This window comes from Lactuca saligna, chromosome 8 (assembly GCF_052625555.1).
Source record: "Lactuca saligna cultivar CGN05327 chromosome 8, ASM5262555v1, whole genome shotgun sequence".
Classification (NCBI taxonomy): Eukaryota; Viridiplantae; Streptophyta; class Magnoliopsida; order Asterales; family Asteraceae; genus Lactuca; species Lactuca saligna.
In genome coordinates, this window is record NC_136424.1 from 66,438,984 (window position 1) to 66,452,283 (window position 13,300).

A 13,300-nucleotide genomic window follows, 5' to 3' on the forward strand; every position below is an offset into this window, starting at 1 on the left:
GGCTTGAAAACCCTACGTATCTCACTAGGTTTTCAAAATCCGACCTACTCATTTTATGCATCACAGGTAGCGGATGTAAGGTTGTTGAAGTCTAGCTAGGATGTCGAGTGGAATAAAGAGATGTGCCTGTAATAAGTAGTTTCAAAACCTTTTATATTTTACGCTGTAATGTATGCTTGGATATGAACAAATGACATCATCAAGGTTTTAATAAAACAACTTTCGTTATATTAAAAATGTTTTGTCTAATTGGGAATTTCTACATCTCAATTTATAAAACCTAAAAAAATATTTTAATTGATTCTGAAAAATGGGGTATGACATAGTAAAACCTCTCGAACTAACCATAAAAGGTGCATGGGAAAAGGGCGTGATGTTGGGAAACGGTAGGTTTGACAGAAGTGTTGGAATTTTCAAGAATGTAACGTTATCGTTACTAGGGCACCTACTAGTACACGATTTTATCCGTTAGAATTGGGTAGTTCGAATGTCATATTGGGTGTCAAATGGCTTTAGACCTTAGGCGAAACGTGGTTCAACTGGCATGAGTTGACCATGGCATTCATGGATGGAGATCGTAAGGTAACCTTACAAGGAGAACTTGGATTAAACCTACGAGGTCTAACTCAAGTTAGTCATGGGTTTCTAATAATAATCCAGTAGCTAGAGGTCGGGGAGGGTCCTGAATCGCAAGCATATCCGACACTCCAATGGATTTTTGAAGAATTTGCTGACATGTTCAAGTTATGAGAAATTTTACCATCACCTCAGGGGCACGAACACACTATCACTTTAAAGACAGGCATCGAACTAGTCAATGTCCGGCCATATCGCTAGCCACCATTACAAAAAAATGTATTCGAAAGGTTAGTGGAAGAGATGCTTACCGTCGAGGTAATTCAGCCGAGTACAAGCCCGATTCTTTTAGTCAAGAAAAAATATGGGAGTTGGCGCTTTTGTGTAGACTACTGGGCGTTAAACAAATTTACAGTACTCGATAAATTTCCTATTCCCGTTATCGACGAGTTACTGGATGAGATACATGAAGCTACGATCTTTAGCAAATTGGATCTCAAATTGGGGTATCAACAAATCCGTACGAAACACGATAACATACCAAAGACGACTTTTTGGACCCACGAAGGGCATTTCGAGTTTCTTGTCATGCCATTCGGCTTAACGAATGCACCCTTAAAATTTCAATCCATCATGAATAAGGTTTTTCGCCCTTACTTACGCAAATTTGTGCTTGTTTTTTTTTTTTTTTATGATTTTCTTGTCTATAGCCACACCATGAAGATCATCAACAACACAACAGGGTGGTATTTGAAACCCTTAGAACCGAGAGCTTATTCTGCAATCAAAAGAAATGCATTTTTGGTCAAGATTAGGTTGATGATTTAGGGCATGTAGTGACAAGTGGGGAGTGACATCGGATCCAAGCAAGCTCTTAGCAATGCTGGAGTGGTAGGAGCCAAAGGCGTTAAAAGAACTGAGAGGGTTTTTTGGGACTAAGGGTTATTATCAGAAATTTTTGCAGGATTACGGTAAGATAGCAAGATCATTGACCGATTTTCTCAAAAAAGACAAATTCCTGTGGAGCGACGATGCGATACAGGCTTTTCGATAACTCCAACTAGTGATGATGAAAGTAACAATGCCAGATTTACTAGATTTCATGAAGGATTTAACAATCGAGATGGATGCATCCGACTTTGGCGTAGGGCATTACTTATGCAAGAAAATGGACCAGTGGCTTATTTTAGCCAAGTTTTAGGTAACCGATCCCAACTTAAACCGATGTATGAGCGAGAACTTATGCCTATCCCAACTTAAAAGTGACGACACTACCTTTTAGGTCGACGATTCATAGTGATTACTGACCAAAAAATTCTGAAGTATCTGTTGGAACAAAGAGTGGTGGCGAGCGAGCATCAAAGATGGATTTCAAAATTATCCAGGTTCGATTTGAAATTCTATACCGATCAAGCAAGAAATGGGGCAACTGATGCGCTTTCCAGGCGACGAAAAGGCGTGTCCTTGGCAAACCTTACAATGTCACAGGTGAGTCATGGGGCGGAGCTGTTGGCAGATTTACATAACGACCCAAGATTGGTGTCGATAAGGGGTGTTTGGTAATCTCACACACATGTAAGTAGGTGTTACGTTTATGTCAGGCTAGTCATGGAGGAACGATACGGGGATATGATGGCATGCAAAAGACTTATCAACGACTCGTGAAAGAATTCTATTGGGTGGGCATGCGATAAGATGTGGCTAAATTTGTGTCAAAATGTATCATATGCCAACGTAACAAGTATCTGAATCTGGCTCCAGCGGGTCAGTTGCAACCGTTAGCTTTGTCAGATCAAATTTGGGTGGACTTATCGATGGATTTTGTAGAAGGATTACCAAAATCGGCAGGGTATAGCATCATTTTTGTATTTGTGGATCGCTTGAGTAAATTCACCCACTTTATCCTTCTCAAGCATCCATTTACGGCTTCATTTATGGTGAACATTTTTATTCAGGAAATTGTGCGCTTACACGAATTATGTGAGACAGAGACAAGATTTTTGTGAGCTTGTTTTGGAATGAATTTTTTAAATTTCAGGGTACCACATTGAACCCAAGGACTACGTACCACCCACAGACGGATGACCGGATGGAGGTGGTCAATAGAAGTCTTGAGACTTATTTGAGATGTTTTTCTTCCTTGCAACCCAAATAGTGGGTGAAATGGTTACCTCTTATCACTCATCGATATGAATGACCATGTTTAAGGTGTTGTACGGACGTGATCCTCTGAAATTTGTTAATTACAATCGTGGATTGGTTGTCACGTTTAAGGTGGATGAGTATTTGAGACGTTACAATGAGGTTCTTGGGCAGCTGAAGGGTCATTTGCTTCAAGCCCAACAGCTCATGAAGGCTCAAGCAGAAAGGAAGCGACATGAGGTGGAGTTTAATGTGGGGGAACGTGTGTACTTGAAGATCCAACCTAAAATGGAATAAAAAGTTGTCCCCACGTTAGTATGGGCCCTTTCAGATAATGGCACACATCGGTAAGGTGGCGTATAAGCTCAATTTACCTGCTACAACTTCGATTCATCCGATTTTTCATGTATCGCAGCTCAAGAAGGTGGTGGGTGATCAGTCGGTACTTACCAACCTGTGGGTGGAGCTGGCTAAGGAGGTTTCGAGAGTGATGATTCTAGAACAGGTGATACAGAGTCTAGAGAACTTGGATGTTACGACATGGTTGATCAAGTGGAAAGGGTTACCAAAAGAAAAAGCCACCTCGGAGGAGTGCGGGTTCATTTGTTGCAAGTTTCGAGAGCATCACCTTGAGGACAAGGTGAATTTTCAGGGCGGGAGTATTGATATGAATCGCCCAAATAAGTGGTCAAAGGTTTGCCAGAGGATGGGAAAGAAGTCTGAATGGGATAATTAACTATTTTTTCTCAAATAGTTGTATTTTGTTTTAAATCTTTTTTTGCTGGATGATGTTTTTGGTTTTGTTTTAGATGGGCTTTAATATTTTCGACTAGGAGGGGTATTGGATATTTTGTTGTTTTTCTTAGACTGTCTTATCTTGGAGATCCCCATGAATATTAAAGTTCAGGTTTACTTTGGTTGAATGCAAGCATTAGGCTACTTTTGTTCTCTTCGATTGTGTGTTCATAAGGCGTATTTTGGGATGTTTCTAATCATTTGTATATGTGGCTTTTTTGGCATGATTTGTTTAAAGTTTATTTATGATTTATTTCCGAACCCTATGATTGATTGGACCTCATGTGTTTGGTATTCCAACCCAATGCTTGATTCGGCCAAAGATATGCAAGAAACAAGGGTATTCCATCTGAGAATGACTGAACCCATCATAGAGTGTGTTTTGTGTTTTGTGTGGTCATCATAGGGTAATACGCACAACAAATGTGGGCGTTTGCCCACCATTCATAGGAGCCAAAAAAGTTAAACAAAAATACAGAAAAAGATCAGCAGAAGCACAAAAATGCAAAATTGATTTTAGGATTTTTATTATATCGGGCGAATCATATGGTATATGAAAAAAGAAAAGGCTAATACCCACTTATAAACAATTTGCCACAACCGTAACTTGCCTAAATCCACGATCGTTGCTAGGATTCTCATTATACAATCCATGAGTTCGTTAGTACATACCAACAAATACTCTCAGTTCCTTCTCTAACAATAATTCGAACCGAAAAAGATTACGTGATTTTGTCACAAATTATCCAAAAAAAAAAATCTATCGCAAACAACCGCAACCTAAATGTCTTTATATGCTTAACAAAGTGAATCAAATCAAACTTCTTAAACCATCTTCGATGCTACATTAAGTATTTACTCAACGATTTCGGTCATTTCTCAATGTAAACTAACTCCACGACACCATTATGTACAAAACGGTCAACTGCAGTCAAAGTCAAAAACTACAATTAATAAAAATGCATAACTTTCAAAAAGAACAACAACGAAGATGGCAAATCGGATTAAATTCAATTCAATAGCATAGTTGTAAGTTGTAATCATATTCTTATCACATTAATTATGGTATTTAATTCAAGTAAAATAAAGAATATAATATAACATTTACATACCTGGAAAGACAGAAACTTGATGTCAACCCCTTGGACTTCAGCAAACTAAATCACGACACTGACAACATGGCAACCTTATGATTTTTCCAAATGACAATCAACAACATAACAAATTAACAATGCTCAATCCAATCAATCAACCCTCCTTCTCACTCACTAAACTGATCAATCAATCTTTCATCTGCAACTTTTTATTTGATCAGCTCCTTATTTGTACTGTACACTTGTACAAAGGGTGTTGAAATCTTGTCCCCAACATCTAAACAGGTTGTTTTATAGAAGAGCTGAAAGAGATCAAACTACCCAAAAAAAATCACCTGCTAATTACTTCCATTGCAACCCTTACAAGTTGTAACAATCCTTCAACATCCTGAAAGTTGAAATCCAGAGCTGGTTTGATTATTTCTTTATGGTGGGCATGTTCTGGTTGTGAACCACATGCTGCATATGCAATCTGAGATCTTCTAGAAGCTTCCATTGCAAAGTTGACATCCTGTGCCTGCAAATTAATGTTTTTTAAGAACCCAAAAAGCTGCTAAGGTTTGTGTTTGTGGTTGTGGTTTCAATGAAGAGAATGAGAGGGGCATCAAGGACAAAAACCATCTTTTTGGGTGGGAATTACAACATGATGATTCATTCATTCATTGTGCACTTACAAAGTTAAGAATCCGCACAAAGTTGGGCTTATTTCGAGCAGCAATTATATGATTTCCAGCAATTTGAGGATCACTAACACCCTTGGCTATGGCAGCTTTGTCAACAGCTGCTGGGTTGTTGTTATTCAAGTTATCGATATCAGAAGCTGAGGAAGAAGGGGACTCACCTACAACAAATATAAACATCGCATAAAAATCTTTATCAACACGTGTATAAATTTAAACTAAATAGTAATGTGCCTTTAGTTCAAAGTGTTTAATAATTAATACAAGATAAGTGTAAAGGCTTTGAAGAAAATGAGAAGAAAAAAGCATACATACCAGTAGGACCTATTTGGAGAGACGATTGCAATTCTTGGCGATCTTTGCATGCGTTTGTATGTGATGAATAGACCACCTTTAAATATGCCACCTCAGCCAATTTGTAGGCCAGAGCTGCAGCAGCCATTTCTTTTGATTTCTCGTATTCATGTGCAACATACCTATTATTAATATCATCATTAATCAAACATTGTTACAAGAAAGGAAAATGTATAATGGGTAAAGAAATGTAAGCAAGCATACTTACTCGCAAAGTTTTGCAGTGCTACCATACATGACCATTGACTGAATCATATCACCATGTTTCCCAGTCTCGTTATGGCTGGATTCCAATAAAGAGGACCCATAAAGAAACTTAAGGGCAGCTTGGAAATAAAGTGAATTACTCTCATGGTTGGATCCAGAATTCTGCAAATATCAATTATCAATCAATCAACCACCTCATCACACACATAGACATAGTCGATTTAAGGAATAACTTGAACAAACCTTAAGGCGATCAGCCATGTGCTTAAGAGCTTTTGCCTCTTTAACAGCACTTGCAGCCTGACTCGATGATTCCCGTCTGAGTGGACTCGGTGCATCATGATCTCCCCTTCCCTTATTATGCCTATTCGGGGGGGTTGGATGTCTTACACTTGTGGACTGGTTTTCAACTTTCTTTTTCTGCTTTGCTCCTTTCAATACATCACTCCCTTCAGCAGCATCAACCAGTAAACCGTTTTCTTTTTGAGAAACCACGCAAGGTTGTGGAGGGCGTGACGCGTCATTTTGACCTTTTCCTGTAGGTGGTAAAGAGTGTGACTTTCCTCTTCCGGAAACATCCTTCTTTGAAATCCTTTCAACATCACGCTCCATTGACACGTTATTTTGCTTCACGTCATGAACCGGGACAGGGGCAGAATCGTCATTGTGTCCATGCTTTGGTTGGGGATCCCGTTTACTAGTGTTCTCACTCAATGGTTTTGAAGAATCTTTTTTTGAAGCTGACCCTTTTTCAAACTTATCAGGATATACAGATGGCTTCTCTTGAGACTTGTGTCGCCCTGCCTTTGACTTTTCTTCATAAATAGGGACATCTGATATCTTAAGGTTAATTTTGTCAATATCAGATTTGGAACTCCGGTTTTTGTCTTTAGATCTTGAGGAGGATCCTTTCCCGTTTTTCCTTGAACGGGACCCGTTGGAATGAGATCTGTCATCGTTATGGCCTTGAGCGGACGGTTTTGCCCCTGAGGTACCAACACGAAATGTTTCAAATTCAAGTGAAGGGGCAATTTCCACCTTACCTAAACCCTTATCTAAAGATTCTGTTACATCTAAATCCTTCTTGAATGTTGTGTTTGATCGGAAACTTCCTCTATCTTCCTCCCAGTCTTTTTTAGGACTAACAACAGCATCTTGACAATTATCAACACCTTCAATGTTCCTTCTAGAAGATATAATAAGCTTATCAGGATTCAAGATTCTCAAAGGAGATGAAGAAACGGATTCCACTGGTGACCCTTTTGCTTCCTGGATATTGGTTTTAGTTTTATGAGAACCGGATACTTTTGAAGAGCTTGAAGTAGCAGCCAGTGAAGCATGCACATGATCTCTTTTAGAAGAATCTATCACTCTAATTCTTCCCTCACCTTTGCTTGCAAACATTTCTTCCTCACGGGGTTCAGGTACTTTTACCCTTTTACCCTTCCTATGCCCATTTTCACTCGTTTCTTCCTCAAATTCATTAGATTTCCTTTTGTGCACAACATGGGGGGGTCCATTTGGGTTTTTGGGATGCATACCCAAAACTTTTGAGGCAGATTTTGAATCTTTAAGGCGATCATCATATTTCTTATGGTCAGAAGCCCAATCTTTATCGGTCCCATGATTATCATCCGTTTTCACTTTCTTTGAATCTCTAGAACAATCTTGACTAGTCTCTCTTTTGTTCTTAATCTTCAATTGAAGAGGATTATTGTTATGATTATGATTATTATTATTATTACCTGTACAAAAAAAGATCAAAGTCAAGAAACCGAACAAGAAAAGAAAATATCAGAATCAACATCAAAATACCTTCATCCACAAAGTTCTCACGCAGCTTCTTCTTTTCTTTATGCTTCAATCTGTGCTTTTCTGCAATCATGCTACTAGATTGGCCAGAATCTTGAAATTCTAGATGAGAGGGAGAGTGGTGTGCACCATTCAAGCTTCTAGTTTTATTGGATGTTTGTAAATTCTTTTTTGCAGAGTTAGAAGACAACGATGGTCTCTCTTGTTTCGGTTCATTTGGGACATCTTTTGTTCCATGTTTTTTCTTTACAGCAGCTTGTGGACCAAAAAGATGGTGTCTTTGATCAGGATGTGGAGGGGGATCAAGTGACATGGGCCCACCAGGATGCACCGGCTGTAACCCTTGGGCTGTAGGGGCTGGGCCTGGAAAATGGGCCATAATGGCCTTTGTTGTCTCTTCCTGACTGATGCTGCAGCGGTTCATTCCAGGCCTATTGATGTGACATATGTTAAAAGTATGTCAACAACCATCACCCTTATAAAAATGCAAGAAAGAAAAGCTATAGTTTGCATGAATGAGAATTCTGCTATCGATATGGGCATTGTTCTACATCTGTTGCATATAACTTTTTCAAAAAATGAAACGATAAATTTATGGAAGAAAAAAAAACACTTACAGCCATTCGAGCATGCTACAGAGCCACTTTTCAGGAAGACTAGAAGGATTGACACCAGGTGGAAGAAGCCTCCATTTCTCACATTTATCACAACAAACCCAATCTTCATTGACAACAGCAGCCACTGTTCCAGAAGCTGCATCAGAAACAGGTGTGGGTCCCGTTATCGGGGCTATAAGTGGGGCCACTCCCGGATACACTACCGAAGAGGGTTTCTGATCTTTCTTTCCATTTAGTGATAGTCTATCTTTTGACAAAATATTAGTCTCTAGAGTACCCTTTTCGGTTACTCTATTGTCCTTTTGCCTATCCCCAAAAGGCTTTTCCTCTAAAGCCATGTCATCACCCTCTTCAAGTTCCGGATCAAGGTCTCCAAAGAAATCTTTGTATGTAGTATCTCTCACTTTGACATTATTGCCCCTCGGATCATCCGTTTTCGACCCGTGGGCGTTGTTTTTACTTTTGGAAGGGTCATTCTTGACTTTCAAGACCTCGACACTTTCAAAACCATTTTCCAAACTTCCTTTTGATTTCTTTTTTCCCCCGGAAGATGACGTGGCCAATTTTGTGGAATCTTTTTCTCGTGATGTAGCTTTGTGAGCAGCCTTCTGCTTTGGGGGCTGGACTTTTCCATTCTTGGAAACGTCTGAATCGGATTTTGTAGGGAAAGTTGGATACTTTTCATCAGAGTTTGAATCTTTTTTATAAGGCTTCTCAGCCCGAATATCATTTGGTGTCAACCCTGGATATAAAGATTCTTCTTTTGGTATAACGCCAGATGATCCACCCTTAAAGGCAGCAACTTTTCTGAAATCCACCCTCATACCATTAGAGAGAGGTTCTTCACAAGACAAATTATCCATGTCAGCTTCCTTTTTTGTTACACCACCAATGCTATCACAAACAATGTTGACGTTTTTCAGTTCAGGTGGGACCAAATTACCCTCGGTCTTTGGCTTCTTGTCGTTTCGGTCAACTTTGATATCAGGCCTATTAACTGCCAAAGTACTTTCTTGGCTTTTCTTATGCACAGAACCACAACTACTATCCTCCCGTTTTTCTTTTTCATTCAAATACAAGAGTTCATACGGAAGAGGAGATAACAGTAGACCTCCAAGAACCGGAAATGATGTCATCATCTATTTCAGAATCAAAAATTCAAAATTAAAATCTTACCCACGTAAAAAGAAGATCAAGATTCAAGAAAACATTAGGAGCTTTACCAACCTCAAGAATACTAGTAGGCGATTCCTCATGAGGGCTGCCATTAGGCAAGTGACAAAAATCATCACTGTCTACAGGACTAGCTTCCAATGATGATGAAGGGGAGACATCAAGGCCAAGTCCACTGTAGATTTCAGCATTTTTTTGAGTCGACAAGTTATCAGAGCCAACTTTGATTCTAACCTTGAGCGACTTTTGGTCAGAAATGTTAGCAAAGTTGTTAACAGATTGTCCATTAGAAGTGAATTTGTCACCAGCCTTATTAAATAAGGGGTGCCCTTCTTGTTTCACTTTACCATTCATCAAGTGACTCCTTGGTGGTGGTGCAGATGCACCACCAGTCAAAACTGGACCATGCTTTGTTGATTGAGATGCATTTGATGTGGATACAGAGCTCTGACGACCACCCTGTGTAGTAATATAACTAAATACACTTGTGCAAAATGTAAATGCAACCATTAACTATGGTATTGATTATTGAAAGAGGGGTTGTTACTTGTTATTATGCCAATTATGGTGGATGTGGATTACCTCTACATGGAGATCATTTGGAGATATGGATTGATTATTGGTGGGAATTTTTGGTGGCGTCTTTGGATGAGGGCAAGCAGGAGAACGTTGATAAGTGGGCAAAAATGAACCGTATCCCCCAAACTTTGCCCCTGCAAATAAGCACAAATGCTAGAATCAGCATTCCAGCACTTCTAGTTTGGGCATACCAACGATCCGCTACTTCTTTAACTTACCCAAATTTTCAGCTGAAACTCCACCTTCAAAATCCTTCTGAAAATGTCCCAACACATCTTGAAGTTTCTCATCCTTCAGAAATTACAAGTATGTGTAAGAGAAACAACTACAAGCTTTGATAGGACATGAAAAGAATCACATTGCATATAAATTCTTTGTCTTGAATATGATATACATACAGATTAACTGTTTCTTTACTTCAAAAATAGGAAGAAAAAGGAACCAAAGTACTACGCAAATATAGAGACTAGGCATACGTCTTCCGTTTCTTAATCATATTTGTCCTTGAACGAATACCCTTATTTACCTTTTCTATCTGTTATGTTTTGAATGTCTTGTTCTCTCATCTAGGTCAAATCAACTACCTATTAACCTATTTTGCAACTGCAAAAACGGAATAGCATTTTGCAAATTGCAATTACTAGAAACTAGAATTACGTTCCTTAATAAGCATGGAAAAACATTAAAGGACTAACCTTTTCGAACGGAAGGTCTAATAAGTAAAGAGCGATAAGGTCTAAGTTTACGCATTTATTATATGAATTTATAAGAGAATTTCTGTCTTTTACTGGTTTCCTTATAGACTTCATGCATACATACTCACATATATAAACTCATCCATGTGCATAATCTATATATCATGCATTTGTTTCTCTCCACATGTACTCTTGCAACATAGATTCGCCTCGTAATTACTAGCCTGACAACAAACTAATTTTTTTTTTGTTACTCTTGGTTCATACAAGGAGCAAGTCACTTGTTACAACACAATAAGTCAAGATTCAGAAACCAACTCAGAATGTCCCTAACCCTAAAAACTCAAAAACTGTCACACTCCATAGATGTAGGTTAATTAATCAATGATGCTTGATAAGCATCCAATGCTCTAAAGATAGGGAAAATTTTAACGGAAGGTTCAAAGGTAGCTACAAAAATCCATGTCCACAATCATGTCCAAGAATTTATTTGTTGAGGAGAAATTTACAAATAGAAACAAAGATGGGTGTGGGGTTGTTGGATGTGTGTTTCTAAGCTATTTATTGTGAAATGGATGGATATAATCAAATAATGAGCTGACTGAAGCTAGGAATAGGTAGGTAAGATCAGATTTCTCTCAATAGCAACTTCTTACATACTTCCCCAAATCTGATTACTTTTACCCTAACACTCATGCTGATTATGGAAAAAGCACATCCAAACACCCCCTGTACAGGCTACTGAAATTCAGGCAAACATCAATTCACGTCGTTACATATACAGATAGAAAGCAAATTATACATACAATACATAGATCTAACCATCCAAGACGAGGAAATTGATTTGAAACAATGCCCATTTACTAATTAATTGTAATAGAGCAATACAATTCAAAACCTAACAATTGAAACAGCTTAAACAGTAGTCGGAGAAAATTGTTCCTTACAAGATAAGAAAGAGCAACGTCAGGGTCAATTGTTGAATCATCATCGTTATTGTTCTGAAAACAGGCCTCTCCTTCTTCAAGTTCAGTCTCTAAATCCATATCTCCGCCTTCAACACCATACCTCAAACTTAACCCCTTCATACCATCTCTACTCCCAACAGAAATCATCCAAAAGAAAAACCCAAAAAGGAGACCAATCAAATACACTTTCTTCTAAACAAAATAATTTGAAAGAGAACAAAAAAGGGGAAAAAGATATATCTCAATCAACCAAAACTTGCTTTACAAAACCGTAACAAAACTCGAAAATCTCATCGACCTTTTTTAGATAATCGAAAACCCATCAAAACCCAAAAAGGAATTCTCCCGAAACATCAAGATCGGAAACAATACCAATTTTCGCCAAACAAAATCCAAACATAAACAATGAAATACCGCAAAAAAAGAAAATAATATTGTCAGCTCAGTTCCCGATCTCTGATCAAAATTGGTTAAATTTGCTGACCCTGTTATGCTTGGATCGTGCTAAATTTTGACGATCTTCTGTTAGCTCAAATCGATGAGCGATGAAAGAAACAAAAACGGAGGAGACTCTGGTTTTGGTGTACAGCTGCCGCTTTTTTTCCTTTTTATTTATTTTTCATATTTACCTTTTTATTTGTTGTTTGGGAGTGAGGATTTTATTATATTATTTATACTTTTATTTTATATATGTAAATGCTGCTAAAAAATGTTATTTCTTTCAATTATGATAACGTTTCCAATTACACCCTATGTTCTTATCCCACTTTAATATCACGACTTTCCTTTTTAAAATTAATATAACGTATATCCAAAATCCAAAATAAATAATTAAACTGTTCGTAAATTTTGTCCAAATCATCGATGAAAATATCATCTATCCTTAGTGGAATATCACAATTATTTGATATACATGTAATCTCATTCCGATATATTTGGGATATTGATGTTGATGTTGAGATAAATAATGAAAATATATAATAAGTATTGTAGGTATCTTCCCATTCTAATTAATATAAAATAAGTTTAATTTTTTAAATCGAATAATATATATATATATATATATATATATATATATATATTTTGAAAAATTGAATACAGAACCATAATTATTGATTTTCTAAGGAACTAATTTTTTTTTTTAAGTTCTAGAGCTTATTCTTTATTGAAAAAAAAATATAAAAATATCTAAATTCATATATTAACATTGTGAATATGAAAAATATTTTTCGAATTCACCGTGTGAATCCGGATTCACATTATGAATTTTCAAATATTCACATTGTGAATTTGACGATTTTTTTTTTCCGAATTTGATATCATTGGAAAAAGGATAAAAAGTTATGAATTTCTGTATTTTTAGTTTTTTGATAAAAAATAAATTCTAAAAGTTGAAAAAAAAGATTGGTTCTTTGGTTAATTATGAAACTCTATTGAATCTTACCCTATATATATATATATATATATATATATATATATATATATATATATATATATATATATATATATATATATATATATATATATATATATAACAAGCTTTGTAATAAAAAATAAAGTAAAATACGCATGCGATCTTTGTGGTTTGCCCAAATTCATACAATTTGG

General features: G+C 37.1%; 1 protein-coding gene and 1 long non-coding RNA gene across 3 annotated transcripts; one reads left to right on the forward strand and one right to left on the reverse strand.

Annotated features, from left to right (window-relative positions):
- Positions 1 to 498: 498 nt before the first annotated feature.
- On the forward strand, positions 499 to 3,668 carry LOC145012810 (uncharacterized). The gene is made up of 2 exons (XR_013664681.1): positions 499 to 3,065; positions 3,134 to 3,668. It is a non-coding gene; the product is annotated as an uncharacterized LOC145012810 (long non-coding RNA).
- A 399-nt stretch (positions 3,669 to 4,067) lies between these two features.
- Positions 4,068 to 12,327, reverse strand: LOC145010728 (cysteine-tryptophan domain-containing zinc finger protein 3-like). Of its 2 annotated transcripts, XM_078969247.1 has the most exons (13): positions 12,177 to 12,327; positions 11,672 to 11,819; positions 10,248 to 10,320; positions 10,033 to 10,163; positions 9,505 to 9,909; positions 8,278 to 9,416; positions 7,664 to 8,091; positions 6,092 to 7,593; positions 5,850 to 6,010; positions 5,603 to 5,763; positions 5,282 to 5,448; positions 4,626 to 5,124; positions 4,068 to 4,438 (listed from the first exon to the last, which is right to left on the reverse strand). In XM_078969247.1, the coding sequence occupies exons 2-12, from the start codon at positions 11,810 to 11,812 to the stop codon at positions 4,939 to 4,941; spliced, it is 4,494 nt and encodes a 1,497-aa protein (XP_078825373.1). In that variant the 5' UTR covers positions 11,813 to 11,819; positions 12,177 to 12,327; the 3' UTR covers positions 4,068 to 4,438; positions 4,626 to 4,938. The 2 variants fall into 2 exon arrangements, with proteins under 2 accessions (XP_078825373.1, XP_078825372.1); XM_078969246.1 differs by having other exon boundaries at positions 11,672 to 12,314.
- Positions 12,328 to 13,300: the final 973 nt, after the last annotated feature.